General features: G+C 41.5%; 1 protein-coding gene across 2 annotated transcripts; it reads right to left on the bottom strand.

Moving 5' to 3' along the window:
- Nucleotides 1-117: 117 nt before the first annotated feature.
- Nucleotides 118-24,865, bottom strand: ANXA2 (annexin A2). 2 transcript variants are annotated; one of them, XM_053954305.1, is made up of 13 exons: nucleotides 24,129-24,865; nucleotides 19,951-20,010; nucleotides 16,273-16,372; nucleotides 10,552-10,646; nucleotides 7,646-7,759; nucleotides 5,636-5,726; nucleotides 5,045-5,124; nucleotides 4,670-4,729; nucleotides 3,975-4,068; nucleotides 3,163-3,258; nucleotides 2,153-2,211; nucleotides 1,389-1,515; nucleotides 118-487 (listed from the first exon to the last, which is right to left on the bottom strand). In XM_053954305.1, exons 1-13 carry the CDS (start codon nucleotides 24,258-24,260, stop codon nucleotides 432-434), a joined length of 1,164 nt encoding a protein of 387 aa, XP_053810280.1. In that variant the 5' UTR covers nucleotides 24,261-24,865; the 3' UTR covers nucleotides 118-431. The 2 variants fall into 2 exon arrangements, with proteins under 2 accessions (XP_053810280.1, XP_053810281.1); XM_053954306.1 differs by lacking the exon at nucleotides 24,129-24,865 and adding an exon at nucleotides 23,213-23,400.
- Between the last annotated feature and the right edge of the window lie 836 nt (nucleotides 24,866-25,701).

The raw sequence follows: 25,701 nt of genomic DNA, 5'->3' as shown, positions 1-25,701 counted from the left end.
CTTTCACCCACAACTAATGAACTTGAGGATGGAAACAACACAGAAAATGGACAGCAAAAGCTAATACACGTAACTGTTCAGACAGTTCTCAAATTAAGGTCTGAAAGACCCGTACTCTTAAAGTAAAACGTCATTTTTATTTGTTTTATTAGAAACATTGCACAGAGAGGCAGAGCTTTTCACAAGCACATGTGAGCCCATTTCTCCCTGGAGGGTTAGTGTCTCTGGCTATACACTGCTAGGACCTTTGGCAGAGCCAAGCACAGCTGCCAAGAGGGGCATGCACAGCACAGGGGAGCAAACTGCAGCAGGGCTCTGGCAGGGAAAGTGCAAGTCAAGGGTAGCTAAGAAATTCAGGTTTTCTAGGATTACAGTAAAATGAAGAACAAAAAAGGCATTTCTTTGGACTTGGGTTTCTTCCATCACAGTTTTCAGTCCTCTCCACCACACAGGTTCAGCAGTGCCCTCTGGTAATCCCCTTTTGTGTCTTGCTGTAAAGCAAGGGAAGAAAAATACAAAATACGTATCAGGAAACAGCCAGAAAATGTGAAAGCGTATGAATTATATTCTAAACCTGTGGGACAGTCTATAATCTACATTGAAGCCTTCTCAGCCTGAAGGAGACTATCTTGACTGAGTTTTACTTATGTGTGTAGTGAAATTATTTAATCATTCTTGTAATACAAATGCAAGGCCAAGAAGAGAGAAATTTGGGTATGAAAAAGAGTAACACAACAAAGGAAAGCTGAAGGACTCAATTCTCCTCTCACTGATCACTGCAAAAGTCATACACCAAGGGCACTATTAAAAAAATTTGCTAGTAACCTACAATTGACACCTTCAGGAAAAGATTCTGGGTTAAGACTTTGACTCAGTTTCATCTACACAAGGCATAATGTAGCATATGCTGTTGAGGGTGAAGATTAGCTTTGAAACAGATGCACAAGCTCTTTACCTATGCCCCAAGTTAGACAAAACCTAGGACCTGTAACTCTTGTCTAATCACTGAAATGGACAAAAGTCACTAGCTAAAGAACCTTCTCCTTGAGCACTGAAATGAAAGGGAGTAGCAATTTAGATGCTCTGTTTTCTTTCAGCAATCACAGAACTATTGTGTCTTCTTTAGAGCTGAGGTTTGGGACTGGTGAACAGAATTTTCTTTCAGAACACATCAGTTGATTGCACAAAGCCCACATACACTGTCACGTGGCTGACAGGAACTGTACCAGCTGTGGACTGGGAAGATAAAGGTGGGTTTTCCCATTGTTCATAAATAATAGAATACTCTCACTGTGGCCTCTAACACACCTCCCATGAATTCTAGTGGTACCACAAATCCAATGAAGACTGCTGCAAAGGCCCATGATATAAAACCTAAGATGAAAAACTTGCCTGGATGAAATAATAGAGAGATTTTCCATACTTCCTCTTGAATTCACTCTTGATTTTCAGCATGTCAACCTCACAGCGGGATACCATAATCCTGATCAGGACCTTGTCCCGGGTTCCCTTGCCCTACAAGCAGACACACATTTAGAGCTGCAATAGCTGAAATGTTACCATTAATTAATGGTAGGACAGCAAACTACAGGCAACCAAGATGAGCAACAAAAGATACCATGAATCAAAGTTTCTAACAAAGGTCATTATCATGATCCAAGAATTTGAGCATGAATGTACTTTTCTCATCAGCAGTGTTTAACCAACTTGCAGTCACAAATTTAGCTTAGACTGTAAGCAGCACTTCTGGCTCACCAAGTCTTCCTGGAATAGCCTAATGCCTGTCACCAGGTGTTTCTCTTTCATCCTGTTTCTTCACAAAATGTTTTGAGGCCAATTTAATACCTTATTTTGGTATTCAATGAACTTTTTCTGCTATCAGCTCTTGGTTACAAGCAAAAGATGTGTCTAACTTTGCTAATTATAATCAACTGATCTAATAAAGATCTTTATAATGGGACCCTTTCCTACATTTCCCTATACCAGAGGAATCTGAATAGATAATCCAGGCTCATAAGGGTTAAAGAAAACTTTTGAACAATATTAGATAATTGTTAGTTTATTTACATGCCAGTCACATTTCATATGAACAGAAGTTCCTAACAATGATAACAAAAAAAAAATAGTAGAAAGAAAAACCAGTCTTTCCTACCTTCATGGAATCATACAGTCTGTCTGCAAAATACAGCTGTTTGTTCTGAATGCACTGGACTGAGGAGAGAGACAAGAATAGTTAAATATCCTGCCCATGCACAGGACACAGAATATTGCAGCCATTTTTAAAGATCTGATATGTAGTTAAAATAAGGTTTTCATCAGAAGTTCCTCCAAAAAGGGGACACAGAGAAAATATTTTTACCTGACTTGCTACTTAGAAGTAATTTGGTTTACCTGGTGACTGAACCACAGATGCTCACATTCTTAGGAAGGGTTTCCTTCCGTTAAAATTGCATAATTTCAGAATTGTATAATTTCAGAATGTTAGCCCTCCTCCACAGCTCCCAGTTCATGGTTCCACTTCTAGAAGCAATCTCTCCTCTGGAAACGCTCTTCGTATACTCATCCATGAGAAGCCTCCTTTTCAAGGCTCAGCTCTGTTTATACTCCATTTGCACTACACTGCTCTCAGTACACCCTTAGTCTGAAATGGACTTTCCCCTTAAAGAACTCCCTCTTAAACACAGTGACATCCTTGTCATCTTTACCTCATGGCACAGTATCAGCCTTACACCCTGCTTCCCTATTTCAGAGAATTCAGTGTCAAGTCAGCTCTTCAATTAGCCCCCACCACCCCTCACTGTCTGCCTGCCTTGCCTTCTCCTCTCACACACACACTGTTCTTCCTCCAGCATATGTGGGTACTGAACAATTTCAACCTTTTTGTTTGCTTGGGGAAACAAACATTAGCCTCTCTATCAAATAAAAGTGTAACTAACAGCAGATTGCAACACAAATGCATTTTAACTGGAAAAGTTTTTATCTTGCAGAGGGCAAAAATAACCTGCAATAGCCTAAAATACACCACTGGATCCAACAATACCAGCACATCCAGCTAATTTCTCATCCAGCAGGGCAAGTCTAGGCCCTACCTTTATCATGATACATTGCAAGAGCCCTAAAAAGATCCTATATAAAGACAGTCTTTACTTCAGGGTAACATACCAAGATTAAGAAAGGCATTCTCCAAATCTCCCTTAACCTCCTTCTTGATGCTCTCCAACATATCATATGGGCTGTAGCTCTTGTACCTGTCAAACACTAGCACAGAAAAGAAAGTAGATGAAATCAAAACCAGACCAAGAACTGGCAGAAATAACCAACCAAAGCATGAATGCAGACACAGGAATGTAGAGACACATGATTAATAAATATCAATGCGAGTCCTTCTGAGAATCTCAAATTCAAGCAGAAGTTTGTAAAGGTCCCATGCCATGGCCTTTTTGTTTTCCTTGAACACCTCCATAATTTGGGAAAATACCATCTTAATCCTGTACTGGTATTTTTTTGAAACAACAGTGATTAAAGCTCTGAAAAGTCCTCAAATGGCTTTTCCCATGTGCTGCTTTACAGCAGTATCAGAGCTGCTTTTGAGTTTTCACTGACATATTTAAGCACATGATATAGCTAAGCTACCCTGGCACAGAGGTAAAAACTAAAGGACTTCTCAAGGTATCCTGCATCCATATTTTCTAGGTTTGCAACATATTTGTTTTCAGTGTATGTGACATGTAATTGAGCATTGTTACAACTATGTAAAAAAGAGCTGTAAACACTTAAAATGTGAGATCAACACATCCACAGAAATAACTATATTTTCTTTAAAAATGAACACCTTGCACATGAATTAAGATTTATGAGATTTCCTGTGTTTTTCAGTGCTTTTCACAATAATTTTAATCATATCTGGGATAAAATTGTTACCATTTTGTTTTAACTTTCTCTAACAGGAAAAAAGTCTGTCTCTAGAATAGTACCTTTCTGCAGGTGGGGAACACTTCTTTCAGTCATAATGTTGATCCACTTGGGGACATCAGTTCCCTTTCTCTTCACACCAGCATCGTAAAGGTCCTGGGGTTAGAAAGAAAAAGAAAATTACAAAAAATCAGGAGCTGCACAAGAAGCCATTGCAGATGTATACAATTTCCTTATTGGAAAAACAAGCACTACTGAAACTGTGTCTGTGAGAGAAACACACAAGGACACGTGGTTGGGCAGGTCACGAGGTCAACATTTAAGGATCTAAATCTGACACTAAGACTAATTGCTTTGTATTCACCTCTGGCTACAGCTTTACTCTGTATTTAGCTCTGTTTACCTCAGCAGAACTGCTCTTGACAGATGCAAATGTAACAAACAAGCACTAACAGCCACTGAGTTCACTGCAATGGATGCATTTCCTTTTGTTAAAGGCTCTCTCTCTTCATGTATCTAAAAGAAATACCAAAGATTTTCTGTATAGTGGGTAAGTACTCTGTGAAAGTTGATACCTGAAGGCATCAGGATTGCAACTGGCAGATTCACTGACACCATGCAAACATTACTGTGCAGGACAATCTGAAATACACACACCTACTTCACAAATGCTCTCCACTTCCACAGTATGTTTATGTTCAATATCCCCCAAAGCCTGAACAACTGGAGATATTTCATGGTCACTACCAGCACTTACCCTGGCATCTTGGTCAATCAGCTCATAATCAATCACAGAGGTATCTTCACACCTTTTGCCCTTCAAACAAGGTATCGGTATTTTAGTAAGGTTTCATAGAAAGTAAGCAGTTTGCTATGCGTATACTCAGTTTTTTTCTTTTTTAACCTGAATTTGCTAAATGAGTAACTGCATACTCCACCCCCATTATGAAGCTAATGCTGTGAATGCTGCATTTCTGTTAAATACTTTACCCTTCAACATTTGAATATTTTTTCCCCCCAAAGGTCAGTGAAAACACAGGGAAATTTAAGAGTGCATCAGAAACCCAATTGTTTCACTGGCAGCCACCACTCAGACACATTAGAAAAAGTGAAAAACTATGAACAGCCCTACCTTGGCCAGGGCAACCATTAGCTTGCGGAAGTCACCAGATGTGTCTGATATGATGTCCTTTTCCAGTTCTGTCTTGTACACTAGAAAACAAAGAGTTCTTTTCAGGCAAAGGAGTGTCTCACAAATACTCCTTTGTAAGAAAAAGGGCTGCTAATTACTTGTAGCCGTTGCTAATTACTTGTAGCTGTGTTTGTAGCTGTTTATGTGCTGTTTTATGCACATAAATAGCTACAATCTAAGTCAGGTGTGGAGGACAATGAGAAAAAGCCCATGCTTCCCTACATCAAACCCAGCATTGCTACCAGCTAGTCATGAGGTCCATGCAATCAGTCTCTCACGGAAAGCTTAGAAAAAGATTTCATTTAGACACAACTTGTATTAGTAGCAAATAGCCTTCAGTCTGTTTGCTACCAAGCAACAAGACAAAACTATATAAACCACACAAAATATCCAGAACACCAGTACAAAATGGCAGAGAACCAAAGCAGATTTGAGTTAGCTTTCTAATAATGAAATTCACACTGAGGGGAATTTATCCAAGTAATTTAGTGTAAAAGACATAGTACATGGAAACTTGCGAAGTAAACTCACTTTCCCTGTAAACTCTGTTGATTTCACAGAGCTCCTGGTTTGTTCGGGAGCAGATGATTTCAATGAGTGTGTCTTCATCAGTTCCCAGCCCCTACAACAAAACAGGACTCATTTAGGAGCTAGCAATGAACAGGAATGCTTAAATGGTTTAAAAATATTTTACAGACATCTCCTCTCCCCAACTCTAACAGTTCAGGGATATTTTTTGCCAACTGCTCCTGAGAAAAAACAGATGGAATATTTCTAGTGGCTTAGATATCCTGTAGATGTTCTCTCTGGGCAATGTGCATCTGCTGTGAGTATCTAACAGTGGCCTCCTCACCAGCATAACTGGAGAAGGTCTGCTTATCATGGCCTGTGTGATTTTTTTCTATCCACCGGGAGCACAGGAAGAACCTCCAGTCTTATCCTCCTGTTAGGATGCTGTTTGTTAAGCCCATCTGTAACAGAATGTCATTTTGCAGGTGGCAAAAATGGGCATAGTTTCCACAGGATTTCAAGAGAAGTAACATCCTGGGAGAAAGTCTCATGCTGCAGTCTTGAACGTGTGGAAAACAGAGGCAATTATGTGGCAAAGTACCCTTTGGGTAAAATGTCTCCCTTGAAGGGGAAAGAAAGTGGGACAAACCAAAAACAAACAAACAAACAACAACAACAACAAAAAAAAAAGTGGGGTAAACCAAAGTAATTTTATTAACATGGCTTAAAGCTAAGAGAGCTAGGAAAGCTTTCCACACAATGGCTCTAATAAGCATCTGGGGAAAAAAATGAAGATTAGCAACATATATAATTTTCTAAATATGTCTGAAATATTTTCAGAAATGTGTAACAGAAAAATAATTAACTCCTCAGTGATAACTTTGCTTTCCTCAACTTTGATGCCAAAGCTTGTAATGCTCTATGTATCAAGCCAAATTTAAGCTCAGGTAAATTCAGAACTGAGAGGTTTTGCTAATTCTGACCAGGTCAGGAGTAATGGGAACTCCTTGGGAGCTGGGAAAAGCAACCCATGGAGAGCATAGAATAGTCTACATTTGGGACTACTCTGACGAAATTGTTTGGTCTTTAATCCCAAACCCCAGACTAGTCCGAGTCCCAATAAATTACAGATAGCCTGTACTCAGACCAGGAGAGGGCAGCATCTGATTACTCAAACAGGGCATTTGGCCCACAGCTGAAGAGTTACCATGTCCATGCTGGGTTGATTTGTTGGGTTTGAGGACTTAAGGAGGTTTTTTTCAGGGGTCGGGGTAGTGTGTGTGTTTATGTAGTGGAGGGGGTGGTTTCGTTTTCTTATTTGTTCATTAACTCTTTTTTAATCATCTGGAAAAGTTAATTAATTGGTTTCAGTGACACGTTCTAAATTTCAGACATAACTTAGTACTTGTCTTTAACTCTTAAAAAAAAAAAACTTGAACAAGAACATCCAGAATGTGATGATTAGATAATTGTAACTACGATTTCCTACACCTAAGTTTGCTTACAGAGGTGACTCTACTGGCATGAGCACCTCTCAAGTTTTGTTTCAGATGCCTGCAGAGCAGGTATTTCTTTCTGCAGAGACTGCTTTTGATGCCCCATCTTCCTCATCTTCTACATGGGACAGGTCTGGTACAGGATGTTCTTTCCAGAGCAATGATATGACCAAGTAACTGGAAATTACTTTTTAAACCTATAAATACCAGCAGAGGATCTGATGGGTTCTGTTAACAGCTGCTCTCTTAAAGCTTTCTCACACTATGAACCTGTGCATTGTTGTAAGAGCAGCCAGGCTGTTACTCCTGAGCTGACAAGAATGACTTTTTCCTTAAAGAGAGGATTTAATTAAGAGTTTAAAAACCGCATAGTTCCATGATTTCTCTCCTTTTGGATGCCTTGCAGCTGGATATTTAAACTGTAGAACTAAAAAAAAATAATCAGTTTGAAAATTATGGCCCTGGATATGAAGTCCATGTTCTTTCTGAGAAAGTGACATCAGATCAACAATGGTAAATTTCAAAGCTTATTTACCTTCATGGCAGCTTTCAATTCAGAGGCATCATACTGTGCTGGTGTCTTCAGCAAGCCCAAGATCACTGCCTCCAAATGACCTGAGAGAGCAGACTTGAGTGCTGCAGAAAGTTCCTGTAAAATAGATGGGATGATGGAAGAAGAGAAATTAAAGCTTACTTCTGATCTCCAGAGAATTTAATCTGCAGGGCTTAAAGCCTCCAAGCCTGCAGCAGTGTTTTTTACACAATTGACAAGAAAACAGAAACATAAAGAGCTTTCTGGCTGTGAAAGCCTAAGAAAGAAATTAGGGCAAAGAAATTTTTTTCCAATCCTCTGAAAATAAGAAGAAATGCACCAGTGTCTGATAAAGTGCTGGAAAGCACAGTGCAGACACACCTAAACAGCTCCACTCCAGTGAAGCACTGGTGCTTTGGTGGAGCTAATAAGCACAGATGGATCTGAGTTTGACTCACTGTGGTCACTGCTTCTCCATCATATTACCACAGTCTTCCCAAGAGCACTGTATTATATGTGGTTTTCCTCTTATCCCAGCCCTTTACTAGCTAAGACATTGGAAAATTGGCTGCACATTTATTCCACTGTAAGGCCCAGTTCCCAACCTGAGGTACCTGATAATTCCTTTATCTGAGGAGATAAAAAAATCATCCCTGAGCACTGAAAAATTTAGTCTGTCTTCAAGGAAACTATCAGAAGATTGTAGCCTAAATCCTTATTGTTAATTGCCAGTCAGCCCTAGGAAAAGAAACAGTCAGGGATGTTCAGTGCAGAGGATGCAAATCTGCACCAAATAGTCAGAGCCCATGTCCTCCTATGGGTTTCAGATGCAACTTGAATTATGCTAGTTTATCAGCTTCCCTGTAGTGTATGTTACAAAGCTGAAATCCCCAGGATCAAGTCTGAGGTTCACACAGATCCATGTATTCCCTAAGCTGAAGTTAAATCTATAGCATTCAGAAAGGAATTGCTGCATTTCAGTTGCTGGTTTCTCACTAACAATCACTGAGCTGGAGAGGCAGGGGAAAAGGGGGTAGAAAAGTGACCTCAGCTGAATTGCAGAGAAGTTTGAGCCAGAGAGATAATGAGCCAAGGCATTTAGTTAATTTCCAGTCACCCACTTTATCCAGGGCACTAATTTATGCTAATACTGTATGCACCTACTGCATGGATTGACCAAGGGAGGGAATGGGAGTTTGGAGCATCTGGCTGCTTTAGACCTAGAAACATTTTAGTACAACCACTCCATGTGGGATACAATGCTCCAGCCTTTCTTTGGGTGAAAACAGATTCTTCAGAACTGCCACAGGAAAGACAGCACCTATCTCCATAATAAATTTTAAGGAACAAGTTACCCAGAGAAGTTGTGGCTGACTTATCCCTGGAAGTGTTTAAAAGGCCAGGCCAGGATGGAGCTTTAAGCAACCTGATCTAGTGGAAGGTGTCCATCTTGGGCACCTACAGTCCCTTCCAACCTAAACCAAGAGTTTCCATCAGACACTGCTCATCCCAAAGAAATTAAAAGAGAGGTAGACTATGTGGCATTTTAAAATTACGATCTATTGACAGATCCTGCAACACACAAAGCAAGCAGCCTAGTACAGCACAACACATTGCTAACAAAATCTGCACAACTGCTGGCAAATAAAACCATCAGACACTGTCCCTAGAAGATATACCTACGTGTCTTTTCATATCCCACTTCCTTCTCACATGTTTATCTGAGTGGTTTCTACTGCACATTTCCACTGTTTATACGATTGTTTTATTCTTTGGCACTTGTTAAACTTCTGATAAATTCAGTTTGTTCTTGGGTTGGAGCAAGGGAAAAAAGTGAGAGAGAAACATGAAAAAAGTTGCAGATTTTCTTGATTGTGCATTTCTGTGGTCATGCAGAACATTTAACAAAGCTTTAAGTGACACATTTCATGACTGGGATCCATTTATGTGCAGACTGTCCCAGTGTCCCCAGGGCAGGATGTGCAGGTGTGTGCAAACATGCACGTGTTCAACCTGGCCGTGCCTCTGCATATGCCTCTATCAGTCATGCAGAAAAGCTGGTGAACTCCCAAATTTAACTCTACATTTACATTTGGGTTCAGATGAGTATTCTGGGATGCTACTTGAGGACTACCATTTGGGGTCTGGCAAACCTGGAAGAGATACATTCATCATAATCTGAGCTCTACATAAAGTTTCCTCTTTTTCACTGGCATGAAACTTCAAATATGGTAAGATTCTCAAAACTTCAAAAGATAAGAGCTCTTGCCTCTCAGACAGCAAGACTCATTTTGCAGAATTCTGCACATATCTTACAGATTTCTCTCCATCAATAGATCAGTACCTAAGGTATTTCTGCCAGGAAAATTTTTAATGACAGTTCAACTCATTACATCACTATTCCACAGCTGCAGTGCTCATAGCAAAATTGACTGCAGTCCTTTCTCTACTAAGCCAGCTGTGTGAACAGAAACAGAACACTTCCCTTATGCTGAGTTGTCTTAAAAAAATAAACAAAAAATCCAACACCCCCCCAAAAAAAAAAAAAAATCAACCAACCAAAAGGAAAAAAAACCCCAATCCTCTAAAGCAGCTCTCTTTCATTTTTTCCTTCAAATGGAGGCACTTCATGCCAGTGACTTCTCAGTATTTTTAGCACATTTCACCAGGGAATCCTGTGGATTCCACTGTGATTTCTGAAGGTGCTAGGAAACCACCATCTCCAATAGACTGCAGTCCCAATTGTGCATAATATTATTCAACATATTTCAAAGTTCTACCAGTCCTAAACTGTGACAGCATGGACAAAGTAGATGCATCTTGAATTTCAGTGACAAAACAAACCCTGGCAAATCTAATTGTCCACAAGAAAAATATTCAGTAATTACTATTTCTTTGTATTTTACTACCTTTTTGGTTCTCCTCTGATAGGCAAAAGCAATGTCCTGCCTCTGTTCATTGCTGCGGTTTGTCAGGATGTTGATGATGGTGACCTCATCCACACCTACAAAGACACAAGACAGAGAGTTAGAGAAGCTTTCTTGTCACTTGTTCACATGTTCTTTTATCAGGATGTTCTCCAACACTCCAAACATAGCACATGTGCTGTCTGGAGCAGAGTTCAGCAGTTCTCACTAGTAAGTGTTTGTCCTGTCCTGGCCATGGGGAAAAAGCCACCAATTAGAGCCCAGACTTCTGATGGGATGCAGATCTTTGGACACATCTCAAAGTCTAGCTTGTCACCAGCTTTGCCACTCTGTCTAGTGCTTCACTTACATGTCTGTGCACTAGTTTTCAAGCACTCAGAATTCTCCAAAAAGTTGCTCAAGAACACAGACTTTAAAACTTGTACTTACTAATGCCTTACTAATGTACTTACTAATGACAGGGTCCTGTCATTTTAGTGGAGTTTTTTCAATTAAGACTTAATAAAGCAGTTATATTTTCTATTTAAGGCATTTAATCCATCACTCCAAACATGGAAACAGGAAAATAAAACAGTATATTTAATTCAGTAAGCTTCAGAGGCTCAAAAGACAGAAAGGAATTTTGACACTGGAAGAATTAAGTAGGTGCTACTTCTTCTTGAAATCACTGGAAGATCCATGCTGAGCTGCAACTGGCACACCTCAAGGACGTGGATGCTCAAACTCCCAACTTATTTTTTTAAGTACGTGAACTACACATCAGCAAAGGTTTACTTTCAAGGGAGCCATTCCAAATCCATGCACTTCAGTGCAACTGTCAGCTTTTGAAGCAAACAGGTGACTCTAATCTAGAGGTCAGAACAAGCCCAGATCTTCACCTGAGCTCTCTTTGTTTAATGAAAGCATTATGAATCCCTTTTCCCACACTTGCACACCCATCAGTGTAAAAGATAATTTCTTGATAAAAAAACCCAGAAAGTAAGGATTGGATCAGCAGCTACTAGCAAGACTCAGATCCCTGCCAGAATTAATTTATTTTCCCTGTTACCCAAAGTAACCTGAAACAAGGAACTGCAACCAGTATTATAAAAATGAATCATATAAAGTAGGAATCTTGCAAAAAACCTTTTAGACCATAGCTGCAGAGTCTAAAATTATAAGTCAAATCCAAAAATTCTCTATCTTTCTTCAACACATTTTTCATGATGAAATACTACATTTGGTAGCCTCATGTCCTTAGCTTGTGCTGAAGCAGACCTACATCAGTGCTCTAATTCACACAAGCTTGGCCTGCAAATGATGCCATAAGGTCCGGGAAAGCATAATGTGTCTAAGTTACATACTCTTGAGTTGAAAACGGGCTGACTGCACATTTCAGCCATAATCTACTCTGGCACATATAAAGTGTTCCCACATTATAAAAGAAAACAAATTCTCCCTGTCCAGAAACGGCCACACACGGACATTGAGCCTTTCAGCTGTTGCAGGCCCACAGTACAAGCCAATGTCTAAAGCCTTTTAATAAATTCTGAATTTAAACCATACTTGGCATTCAAAAAAGCAAATGACATTTTCAAGTTGTAGCACAATTGCTTCAGATTAGAAGCCCACAAATGACTGACTGCATCCAAGTTTCTCATACACATGCCATGGAAATATGAAGTTAACTCATTGCTCTGGCATCCAGTGGAAAGTAAGAGCTTGTACTTCATTCACACTGGGGAATCGTGCTGCACGCACAGGATGCTGACTCACAGCTGCTGAGGTGGGGCAGAGCAGGACAGCAGCTCCAACACTTTCATCTGCTGTTTGCTAAAGTCTCTGAAAGTTTCAAAGCAATGAAACAGAGTTTATGTTCAAATTTATTCTGGCTAGGTAGATTTTATCCCTGCATTTCTATCAATGGGGAATGGAAAGAAAAATTCTGCTTAGTAACAGCTTTTCTTGTGAAAGAGGCAATGTGTGGTGGCATTGGTAAGATCATAGCATTGGAGCTCAGTCAGCAAAAATGAGGAAATGAACAAGAATGGAGTCAGAGGGGAAAATTTAGATAAAACAAGACCATAATTTCAGCTCTGCTATTTTGCTTAGCAAGGGTTCACCAAACCCAAACCATGTTGCAATGAGATATTTCTATAGTGACACTTTAAATATTTGGAATATGTGACTGATGCAGTTTGGTGGATTTCAGGCACTGCCCTCTCTCACCAGCAAGCTAGCAGATATCCTCTATAAACTTTTACTTCATGATCTTAAAAATTCCATCAGAAGTTATGGGCATGTTGGATATACTACATAAACAGAAGATCTTTCTCTAAGATTGAGCTGACTGGTTCACATGTCATCATTGTTTTAGCAGTTTCTGGATATAATGAATTTATTACAGATCTATGTTCTGAGCCTTTTCCTATAACAAACCTGTGCCTGAATTCTGCCAGCCATGGAATAAAAAAGTATCCCACGAAACCTCAATAGAAGGCTGCATATAATATTCGCAACCTAGACTGACAGAATTATTTAACAAGTACTTGATACACACAAAGTGTCAATGCCAGGAAATAACTCTGAAACAGAAGAGACACTTCAGCAGTTGTCTTTGCTACAAGATAAAAAGGAAAGGAAATCTAACATAAGCTCTTTTAGTGCCCTTCTAGATAGTTTCTTCTGCTTAGGTTCATGTACAGCAGCTAATCTAGACAGAGAGCACAGTAGAGCATTATACAGAAATTAAACAGCTTCTTGTCCTATGCAGCAAAAAGCCAACACTTACAAAGGACATGCCAAGGCACTAAATGAATTTGCTGCAGAAACACTAAAGAGCAAAAAAATGAAACATAGCCATGGCATTTATACCAAAAGGAACAAGCCAGAACTGTGACAAGTTATTTGTAGTATGCAACTTCTAGGTTGAACAACTGTTAACTACAAGGTTCTATATGACCTAGAGACATTTTTGGACATTTCCCTTCCTAGGCTGGTGGATACATATAAACCCCCTGCATTTAATTCAGCTCCACTCAAAGCCCTGAAAAGGGCTGGACAATGTATTTGTGCAGTATAGTTTTTGCAGGTAGATCTAAGCCTAAATAAACACATCAAAGTATTTTCCAGAGGTCCCCACACATGAATAGATGGCTTAGCAACCTCTGAGGAATTAATCTGAAGAGTGTGAATGACTGCAGAAATATTTAGATATTACATAGAGCAGAAAAGTCACACACTCTGCCCTAGATCTTTTCCCTAGACCAAATATACAGCTGTGATTAGGCAATAAAATAAGTTTTAGCCATTTTACACAATAATCACTAAAATGGATATTCACGACTCTAATTCTGGGAGTTTCCATTACTATATAATAATTACCATATAATTATGTATATGGTAACTCTTCCATCCTGGCCTGCCCTGATGGCAAACACCAGACTTCAGGCACTGTTTATATAAGGTATAGCCAGAGATAAGATTCCACAAGATATCATTTCCAAGGCAGTGCTATAATTTCCAAGCTATTGGAAAGTCTTCTTTGGTGAGTGTGAAACACAGGCTCATTATAGCATGTACAGACCTTAATTTCCAACCCAAAGGAAGCCCAAGGGTTCAGACACCAGGTGTCCTTTATCCTATAGAGAGTAAAGCCCCCCAAATGGTTCTTACATGCTTGTTTTGTTTTGTTTTTTTTTTTATTTTCAACCACAAACCAGCTTGCATATATATTTATAACTTACCTCTCTCACTGTTTTAAAATGAACAAGTCATATTCCTCTGCATCACTCTGTGATAACTTACATGGCTTATTTCTACTTCCCATATCCAGTGCAAACTAATTGCTAGAAAAATGGTGATATTTCCTAGGAAAATGGTAGCTGCTGTGGATGTAGACAGTTTGTTTATTATTGGTGTTATATTTTTAGTTCAAAAACTACTTAGATATTTCCCAGAATTATTTTAAAACCTGTTCTTGCAGGTAGCTCTTTACATCACTGTTCATAAAAACCAGTTCTTGTCTGGATGAGTTGGAATTTTCGTTTGAGGAAAACCCTACATATATTTTAAGAGAGCTCACATTTTATCAAATCTTCTGAATTAGCAGGTGAAAATATCCTGTTCCAAAGCATTCAAAGTGCAAGGAAACAGTACCTGGAAGAAGGGTCATAACTCTCTCATACTTAAATTTTCCACAAGAATACTTCCATTGTGAGATTCTTTAGGGTGGAAATCCGGTATCAAAACCATAAAGAGATTTTCCCTTTAAAGCCACCTTTCCGAAGTAAGTTCTGGGTAACAAACTAATAAACAGAGAGAAGCTCAAGACTACAAACATGCAGGTCCATGAGTAAGTTCCTTATTATTCCCTCAGAGAGTTGAAAATCATCTCTTTACTGAAATGTTTTCATGTAACTTAACTGCACGGCTTAATTTGCTGGGAGAAAATGGAAAGACAACATGAGCTTGACTTTCCTGACTGGAAAAGCTTTTGTACTGCCTAGGAGATTGCAATTTCCTTTTACAATAATTAGCAGCTTGAGAGTTCAAGTGTGTAAGTTTGTACCTACCTGAGAGTCTCATGGTGTATTTGAAATGTCTAGATTTGCCCTATAATCAGAGCTGCAAAAAATTATAAAGTCTAGACAAAACTCTACATATATACAAAGGATCTGCTGCCAAACCTGATGAGATATATTTAACTCTCTCATCAGCGATTTTTTTTTTTAACAAACCATAAATTATTCAAAATTAGAACTGAACCCACTTTAATAGGGAATTTCTCTAGTTAAATTGAAAAATCTTATGAAAGAAAGCCTTGTGCTTGTTATGGAGGGGATATATTTTACATTTTATAGCAAGTCAAACACATGCTTTGCTGGCACTGATGGAAGACTTAGCATTTCTTTCTGATGAGAAATTGTTTGGCTTTTAAATTTCTCTCTGACATGAAGGCAAAAGAATTGCTGGTTCCATCTAAGCCCAGCTGCTGCTCCTCTGGTCTGGAGCAAGTGTGGAAAGCATGGCACTTCCTGTCCCAGGACAGGACAGGATCACAGCCCCAGGAGTGCCACCAAGGCATTACTTCAGAGCTGTAGTTCACACTCCTGGCTCTCCTGATGGTTTCAATATACCAGAGGGAAGCCTATCTAATATCCCAGCTCAGAGAAGCTCACATCGCCCTGGCCCTGAAATACTGCAAACTCATTTCAGAAACTAGTTTTAGGACCTTCTTTGACCCCAAATTAATACAAGATAAATGAGTATTTAGTTCAAAATCCAGGATAAGGATGTTCAAACCACTCCTATGCATCTGTCTTGAGAGCTGAAAGGAAGAAGAAATGTCCAACCCAACAATCCAGTAGAAATCCATGATTCAGAGCACACTCCCAAACCACTGCCAAAGGAGCTGACACTTCATTCTCAAGTGGCAGAAAAGAAGAATTTTAAGTACTGATGAGTCAAGAGAGAAAAAGTGGACACTTTCAGTGAAAATCTCAACAACTCATGGCTACAATCTTAAAAGCATATTCAAAGCACGCACTTACAGGGTTCAAAATCTAACTCGGCCAAGATTTCAAGGAATCCAACATCTCCTAAATTAGGTATCCTTGAGTAAGGATATCAAAATGTTGGTGTTGAGACAAAATCCTGTTCTGGTTTTTGCAAGCCAGCCTTCTACCTTACCCCAGGATGGAAGCCCCAGGCCCTGGTGCTCACCTTTGGTCTTGATGGCCGTTTCGAGGGCTGCAGCGTCCCGGTCAGCGTCGAAGTTTGAGTAGGCCTTCACTGTGGCATAGGCACTTGGAGGGAGAGAATGCTGGAAGGAAAAGAACAAAAAGTACAAAAAACCCTTCAGAGTTAAATTGTGCAATTAATAAAACACATGGCTCTCAGTTACCTGGTGTTTAGCCCAATGTTTAAATGCAAGAACTACCATCAGGTATCTGTGAAACTGGATTTCTACTAAGAGCCACTGAAGTTTCTTCTCCTCACGTGTATTGCCCAGAAATCCACTCACAGCCATGCTTATTATAACACAGAATATATACAAACAGATATTATATTTATTGCAGCAAAACCCCAACACCTTCCAAGCTTACTCACTAAACTTCAATATTCTAAAATCTGGAGTTTTCTGGCTAGATCTGAAGGAAAATGACTACAGGAAGCTAATTCCAAGAAAGTTAAAGTCTACAGTAGTTTAGATTTGAAGTCAATATTTTTCTTTTGATTACAGGCTACAAATAATAAAGAAAAAAGAAGGAAATTGAAGATTAACAATGATAAAGTCAGAAAAAGTTTTGTGCGTTGTCTCATGAACTTGGAAGATAACACAAAAAAAAAAAAAAAACTATTGAAGGCCATAGTTCTAGAAAGCAAAAGTTATTAATAATTTTTTTAAACTCTTGGCCTCGAGATCCTTGCTTTAAGCAGCATGAGGCTTGCAAAACCAAATGACATTTCAAATTACCTCTGCTAAGAGTAAGAGGACTTCCAGGTAAGATCACTTAGTAAACAAATGCAACATTTTCCAATTTACCAGATTTTATCAGCTGTTTATCATGGTCCTCTCCTGAGGATTAGAGCTGCAAACAGAGGGTGACCAGAACAGATTCAACTCGTCTCAGCTGCTTCAGTGTAAGCTAACAGCTTGTTATCGCCTCCCAAGGGAAGGATAAATTAAACCACAGATTTTCATACAAGTAGCTGGGTAATATTCACAAATCCCATTCTGCTGAGTTCAATTTAGAAACCTAAACCTCTGGCAGAGAGGTAGAGCTACTTGCACCTGAAATTGCCACAGCCATTTCCTAAGTGAATGAACAACTAAGCCTTCTTGGAAAAGATCCCCAGAAACTTTTGTTTCCATCTCTAACTCCAAAAAGAAGCTGGGTTCATGAACAGAACTAAGATATCCTAATATGCCTGGAAATTTTTATTACATGCAAATTTTTAAGAGGAGCACTTTGAACTAAAAAATTCCATGGTTTCTGACTAATTTTGACTCCATCCCTGTAGAGGTCATGCTGTTCTGTACAGATTCCTCTGGCAGCTACCCCTGTGCCTTCTGGAGACAGTCTGTTTTATGCTGTGCAGATGGGAAGTCAAAAAAGCACCAATAAACTGAGTCATTTTCTTTTGTCCCTTGCCATTTGTTCAGTCCAGCAAAGTGGCCCCAGTTTGGCCCAGAGCCACACCACAAAACACAGCCTTTGCTTTTAGTGGGTCAAGTAGGCAATGGAAACAGTAAATGGAGATGTGCAACACAGCCTCAAAGAAATCTGTGCGCCTGAGAGATTCCTGAGCCAGGCTTCCACCTAGCACCCGGGGCACTGCTCACTAACCTGCACTCTGCATCATCTGAAGCAATCCACCTGGTGACCTTAGCAGAGCTGGGCACCTCTCCTTCCACCCAGCTCTAAGTATTTCCTGAGTAATTTGGATGGAGTAGTTTACTGTAAAGATGATAGCATACGCTAACAAAATCCACAGCATATTTGCAATTTGGTGGCCATTTTTCCTCTGTCCCTCCACCCAAGGCATGTACCAAGTCAGACTGAGTTTCCCTGACACCTGACAGGTCTTATCAGGGTGACTGCCTATGAAAAGCAGCCATTTCAATTCCAAGCTATTCAATTACTCTGGTACACTACTGTACCACAGTAGTAGTACTCTGTTTTCAGACAAGACAGCTTTCAAACTGACTTTCCATTTAGTTCAGTATAAAATTCTTTACAACGTGGTAGTAAAAGTCCAGATAATGTGCAACTGTGCACCACCTGTCTGGGCCAAACTAAAGCAGAGAAATTGGTTTTCTCTCTATGCATACTTCCTCTGAGCTCAAGAAATTTAATCCTATTGGGAAACATGAGGGAGAAGCAAATATCACTAACAGCTACAGAGGCTTAATTTAACCTAAAAACACCAGGACCCTTTCACAATCTCTACACCTGAGTATTCTGAGAATCTTTCTGTACTCTTGTGGAGAGATCCAGAAACTGGGAGCACAGATCAACCTCAGCTCAATTCCATCCTCTCCTGAAAGGAAGGTCCTTTACCTTCACTCAAAGCAGCTGCTGTACCACTGATGCAGACCACAGTAGAGCACTGGGGTTCAGCCACAACCACTCTATACCCTCAAGGTTAAAACTTTTAAGATTTTAATTGCTGGCCCAACTACTCCGTTTAACATCAGTTAATTTGAGACATCACTGCTTAGAGGAACTGGTCTAATCCTGCAGAGCTACACAGGTCAGCTACTCAGTAATTCTGGCTTCCAACTTACAGCACAAATCAGCTGCCGGAGCCTTCTGACACTCTGCAGCAGGATTTCTGATGGAAATGCTGCCATGGAACAGTATTCAAATCTGACTCTTGCAACTGCTTGCAAGAATCAAGGAAGAAACATTTCTGCTCTTGAGAATATATTGCTTAAAGTAATTCTCCATTGAAAAACACGACCATGAAAGCTGAAGACTTCACTGCTTTTGCACTACAGAACCAGTTTTACTACTTACCTACAGTGCACTGGCCAGTTCTTTGCAACAGCTCTTCCACAAACATAGTCTGGTATAATTAATTTTTCAACAAGTCACAAAAATTGGCAAAACATTTGCTTGTACCAAGCCCAGATCCAGAGCTACCAGCTGTAAGATTTATATGTGTAGCAAGTTCATTAGAAATGTGATGAAATAATGCATAGATAGGATTCACTTCCTCTTCAGTGACAATCACAGAACCACAAATTCATGGCATGGTATGCTGATACCACACTGGTAATCTACCATCTGACTGCAACTTAAGAAATCAAACAAAGACTGTAGCTTTCTGGTATTTCAATAAAACTATAAACCAAGTGCAGATGTGGTGAAAAACACAGAAAATAAGTTTGAGAAAATAATTTTTTTCAAGAGCTGTTTGGTTTTGGTGATAACCATTACAGGAATTAGATCCTCAATATTTTTGTTCTCATAATCTTCTCCATTTTTAACTGAAAAAAAAAAGAAATTCAGAGGGTATCAGCAAAACCAAATTTATTTCCATCTTCTGTTCTCATCCATAACTTGCTTGTTTCTTTGGAAGAAAGAGGGACACAGATGCAAACTAGCCATTGTTTGCCCTGTGATCTCTTTGATAAGGCCCAGCAGGAAGATACTGCTCATGCAGTTAGAAGAACTGTCATTAAATCATGTAACTATCCTGTGGTTTACAGCTGGTTTGTGGATAAAAACTGATCACCGCTGATTAGGTTTTTAGCAAATAAAAGTTTAAGAGATGCGTGGACTCTTGTAAACTGTACAGCCCAGTACAATTGTTGGTGCAGAGTCCTGTAAAAGGAACAAGATGAGACATTTAAGTCAAACAAACTTTTCTTGTTTAGATAATAATACTTACATCTCCTTCAAGGCTGAGCTTGCTTAAAATTTCATGAACAGTGGACATCTTGAAAGAATGCTGGAGGAAGAGAAAAAAAAGACAAAGTATATTTAAGTATATTTACAGTTACATCAGTGTGTTCCACCAGCCTTGAAGCAGTGGATCTGCTAACATCAAGCAGGAAAGATTTAAGAGTGTCCAACCACACCACCATCATTAATGCAACAACAAGAGGTCTTCATTCCATTGTACAATAAAAATTTCTTAAACAAGCATTTCTTCTACATTTTAAATACTCAAACAGGAATTTGAGAAATCTCTGCCTCAGAAACAGAGCTGCCTAAGCTGATAACTCAGTACCAGGAGAATTATTTGGAAACATTATAGCTTGTCCAGCTCAAAGTCAAAGAAAAGCAATTACTATTACCTTTTAAATCACATGCCCAATTCCTCAAGTACTCAGGAAATGCAGTGGAATTATTTCTTTTCTTGCAAGCATTTTACAAAACCATAACCCTGCTACCCAGTCATCCAGGATGGCTGTTGAGATGAAAGCTTTTTTCCCAGGAACTCTACAGTCCAGCTGCAGAGAACATTATCAAACAGGGAAACGAGCTAACTTAGGAGAGGACAGGAGAAAGGGCACCTCAAAACCAGAGACATTCCACTAACTGATAAGTGAGCCCAATACCAAAATTGCCTTGTTTTCAGCTGGGTGCCACGCCCTTCATTCTACACTGTCACCGGCTCCCCAGGCCCGCTCCTTGGCTCCATGCCCCACAGACAACTTCCAGCTTTTGTGCAGCCATGCTGGCCATGTCCTTTCAACTGGCTTTCAGATGGCTTTTAATCCTCCATCATTCACCCTTCTGATAGGATGGGGTTTCCTCAGGACACCCAGGCCACCCAGGCCAACTGCCCAGAGAAACCAATCTCCTCTCCACTCAGCGACCAATTAAGAGCGGAGAACCAGAAAAGTTTGAAACAGTTTCTTGATAATGGTGATATGGTTACAACTCTAGGAAAAAGTGTTTTGTTCCTGTTGTTGTTTTGTTTGTTTGTTTTAGCTCCTGTAAGGAGAAAAGCAAAGAAATCTTTTGGCAAAAATAGCTAGTGCTACAAGAATAAAACACAGCAGCAAAATCACAGTACATTTGTAGTGTAACTGCTGTTATCTCACATTTCCTCACTTAGAACACAGAAAGAGAAACTTCCATCTTCTGAAACAATCTAGGTTTAAGTAACAAAAGCAACTTTATTTCAACAAAAAAATAAGATTTCAGGGGAAGAAAAATAAGATCGAGAATAAAATGACAGTCATGCACTGATATATTTGAGAATAAATGTTTTTTCAGGGATAAAATCCAATCCAGGCCTTTAAAGACAGGCTGCAGAAGTTGTAATAAGCTGTTACCTGCTGTTGGCATTATAAACCATGCTGGGTAGAGAGGATTGATATATATTACTGAGTTAGGAAATTCCTAATGTTTACACTTCATAAAATGAAGAGTCTGTGAGACCTTTGTACTCTGACAATATTTCAGCTATTACCAAAGAGGAGCAGCTGAAGCCCTTCAGTCTTTCTTGTCACAAAGAAAACACCAAGTGAGAGCTGAAGCAAAGCAAACGCAGCATAACCTTTCACATGAAAAAAAACCCAAAATCACGGAACAGTTTTTTGCAAGACTACTGTTTTTAAATCAATTAAAAACCACACTGAATCAGGTTTCTTGGAACAAAGCACTTGATCAGAATCCAGGAACAGAACTAACACACCCTCACATAGAGCTGGAACTCCAGGTTCATATCACCAGAACACAACAATGCTATAGCAATTGACTGCCCATCAACAGCAAGCTGGCAAAAGAAAAAAAAAATTGAGTTCTTGCAAGAATCCTTGCAAGAAAGATTTTTTACCCAGAGAACAAATATAGCTCTTGTCACACCCTGCTCTGTAAAGCCGTCGTATTTGAGAACAGACTCTCACTGTTCTCTGATGGACTGATTTTATCTGATGTAGTTTTGACAAGTTCTGGATGGCTTTGAACACGTAAAGAGAAAATACTTGCACTAGCCTGCTCTTCCTTACACTGGAAAGGAATCAAGTTTTACCTTCCAGCTGTAAACTAATACTTTAATACCTTAAGGCAAGTTTCTACAACCAATTTCGAAATGCACATTACACAATCCTGAATCATATTATTCTGCTAAAACAGATGGCATGTTTTGACCTCAGCCCTCCCAGAAGGCACTGGTTTACAGGTCTGTTATTATAATGGCCCAGTCTCTATTCACCAACTTATCCCTGAAACTCTTTGGTAACGGAAGAATGTGTGTTTAAAAGCGGCCCCATATATTTATTTCCAGGGCCAGCTCACACACATTATGGAAAATCCCCCTGTGATCCATGGAAAAGTTTCAGGTATGCACAAACAACTGCATTGCTCAATAAGCAGAATTAGCATTTTAAGAAGTATTTATTATACTAGGCAGAGATATGAGCAAAGGGTGTTCCCAGACGTCTGAACCAAGGAAACGGCATCCCTGGAATGAGAGAATGGGAACTCTTCCACTTGGAGCACATTTATGTCCACAAACTAGGGCAAGCCTGTTAACAGAGATGAGGCAAAGTGAGGAAGACCTGCAGCATCTGCTGTAGTTGAAACAAGGGCTCAAAATCATTCATAAATATACAGTGCTAAGCAGGAATACAAATAGGCCAGGTTGCATCCCAAATCACCCAATAAGGTTTAGCACATAACTTAAAGCCACTATTTGGAGAAAAAAAAATCTTCTTTAAAGAAAAGCATTTCAAAATCCATTAAACTGCACTACCACAAACATACTTGAACCATTTTCTTCCACAGACATTGCTAATAACCCAGGAACTTCCATTCCAGGAAGATACCATGCACATACAAAATTAAGGACTTTTGCTTCTTCAAACTCAAGTTATTTTCACTTTTGAGACTTAACAAGAAAACCTCTTTGGGTTTGGGGTTCATCAAATATTGGCCAATGGAAACTCTACCCACTAGGGCTGTTTATCAAAACCAGCTCTAGTGGCAGAAGGCACAGACAGGGATTAATCAGGCCACACTGGTTCCAGTCTTTCACTCTTGACCTGTACATCGGGGTCTGCACCGCTGTGTAGATACAGCATTTGAATATGAACATAAGAACTAATGTTAAACAGAAGTAAAGCTGCCACGTATAAGCACACAACTCACTTCTACATGACTATGCTGAAATTATTTCACTTCTCGTTCAGTTAAAATACCTGGTAACATTTCTCTGCACTACTTCCCCTCCTCACTCAAGGGGGAAGTGGTGGCCGAGCTGACTCACAATCCAAAAGGCAGCAGCAGGATCTCCGCAATTCTGCTCATGGCCGGGCAGGGTGGGAGGCAGAGCCACGCCCAAGCCTGGCCGTGCGCGCAGGGAGGCGCACGGGGCTCCGCGGCGCATCGCGGGGGAGCGCTGCCCACCCGGCACCGCCCCGCTGGGCTCTCCTGCTGCCCGTGCCAGCGGCTGCTGCGGCTCCGGCAGCCGCGGCCGCACCCTGCGCGGGAAGGGAAGGGAAGGGAAGGGAAGGGAAGGGAAGGGAAGGGAAGGGAAGGGAAGGGAAGGGAAGGGAAGGAGCCGGTGGCCCTGGCGGGCTCGGGGCTCCGCCGTGCCTGCGAGAGCAATTCCAGCCTCGCTCCAACTGAATGAACACTGCCTCCAGCGAGCCTGGCTGGCCGGCACGGCTTCTCTGCAAGTCTCCGCACCGAGAAACGGCCTTGCAGTACCATGGTCAACCCAGCCAAGCCTTTGTGTACGTTAACGACGAGAAGAAATTACTGTCTGGGGCAGTTCGGCGAAGTTTGGGACCCGTTCCTCTTTCCTGAGCGCTGTCGCCACACCACCCAGAGTTGCTGCGGGGCGCACGAAACTTCCCGAGGGCTGCCTCGCCCGCGGCCCCATCGTCCCAACGTGGAACCGAGCACAGAAAAGTAACAGGCGGGCAAGGCCGGAGGAAGAGGAGCCGGGCGCGGGGAGGGCGGCGGCCGCCGCAGCCACCGCCCCGCTCCGAGCCCGCTTCGCTCCCGCCGCAGCAGCGCGACCCCCGCCCGCAGCCCGGCCCGGCCCCGCGGCGCTGCCGCCTGTCCCGTTCCTGCTGCGCTGCCGGGGCCGCGCTGCCGCCGAGGGCTCACCTGGCTGGGGCGGGCTGGGCGGCTCTGGCGGCGACTTGGACGGCTCTGGCAGCAGCTGGGGCCCGCGGCAGCCCGGGTGGGGTTTTGTAAGGCCGGGCCGGCCCTGCCCGCCCCGGCGCCCCACCCCGGCATGGCGCTGACTCACCCGGCCGCGCCCGACTCCGCCGCAGGACGGGGACGGGGTGGGCAAGGGTAGGGCAGGAACAGCCTCTCCCTCCGCACCCGTGCCCTGCCGGACGCCCAGAGAGCTTCCGGGGTTGCGGCGACGCCGGGGGCAGCACCCTGGGCTGCAGCGGTCGGGGCTCAGCCCTCACGCCCCAGCCCCGCTTCTCCACCTGCCCGCTGGCCGCCCACCGTGCAGATGCGACCCCCCAGTGCCTCCGGGGAAGGCGACCTCGTACGCATCCCCCCAGCGGGTGGTTGTTTGCAGCCCGGGCTTTGGGCTCCTCAGAACAGCGCGGCTGTGGCAGCGCTGGGCTCTCGGGGCAGAGCACAGCAGCCGAGTCCCAGGTGCCCAGCACAGGGCCCGCACCTCGAACGCCCCCGCCCCGGCAAGCCGGGCACTCCCTGCCCCGCGTTGAGAACTGGGCTCATCCGCAGCAAACCACCATCCCTACAGTGTGCAGGTGGGGCCCAGCCTGCTTCCTGCAAGCCGTGCTCAGAGTTCAGAGGTATCTGAGCTGGGAGAACCCTAAATGACGTCTGACACAAGCAATAAAAGCTAGAAGAATGAGACACAAGCTCTGCTCTGAGGCTGACTCATTATCATGCTCAGATAACCCGAACAGGCCTACCACACCCAACACAAGAACATGAAATCAAGGCTTCTCCCAGCCGGGTAGTGAAAACTCCATTATAGAGTCCAGGTGTTACACTTGTAACAAAGGACAAATATAGTTTAAAAGTATTTGCAGATCTTCAGTTGGATCACTTGAGATGATTGTTTCAACTCAACAGCATGGACAACTGGCGTTAAATGCTGCAGAAAAAAGCAAGCACTCCCCATTCCAAATACGAGCAGTTATTCCTGTAACTTCAGCATGGTTTTCTTAACCCCTGCAAGTGAATAGATGTACATAGTTCTTTCAAGAATATGTGGTCACTCAGTTGATTTGAATCTGCGAAGAGATATTTGTCTCTGCTATTAGAAGTAATTTTTGTAGGCATAGACAGAAATGGCAGACATGGGGTAAAAAAGTTTTAGGCTTAGCCAGGTGCATAAAGACAGCAGTGGCAAAAGCTGGCAAACACGAAAGAGACAAGAACACAGGCTGAGAGACACAGGCTGTAATTGCTAGAGTGAAACAAGATCAGCAGTACAAAAAGGGAGAAATATTGGAAAAACTACATTTGACTTCAAACATGGAAGCAACAGTGTGGACACATGAACTGGTCATTCCAGAAGGTGAAAATAATGTTAATACACCTTTTCTGGTTAAACAGAAGTGACATAAAGGGGAGAGCCACAGGAAAATGGGTATCATGGAGCAGCATTTTGTCAGAAAATGCCAGTGCCAATATTGCATTAGTCTGACACATTAGCTTTGTTTTTGGCAAGGCCACTGTGGTTATT

The sequence above is a fragment of the Vidua chalybeata genome, chromosome 13 (genome assembly GCF_026979565.1).
Source record: "Vidua chalybeata isolate OUT-0048 chromosome 13, bVidCha1 merged haplotype, whole genome shotgun sequence".
Taxonomy (NCBI): Eukaryota; Metazoa; Chordata; class Aves; order Passeriformes; family Viduidae; genus Vidua; species Vidua chalybeata.
This window is presented reverse-complemented; position numbering and strand designations above follow the sequence as displayed.

Excerpts from the sequence above, each read along its gene's own strand:
- ANXA2 (XM_053954305.1), bottom strand. The coding sequence starts at position 24,260 with ATGCCGGGGTGGGGCGCCGGGGCGGGCAGGGCCGGCCCGGCCTTACAA. Across the intron at positions 4,069-4,669 it reads TGATTGACCAAGATGCCAGG|GACCTTTACGATGCTGGTGT; the intron begins GTAAGTGCTGGT and ends TTCTAACCCCAG. Across the intron at positions 488-1,388 it reads CTATTATTTCATCCAGGCAA|ACACAAAAGGGGATTACCAG; the intron begins GTTTTTCATCTT and ends CTTTACAGCAAG.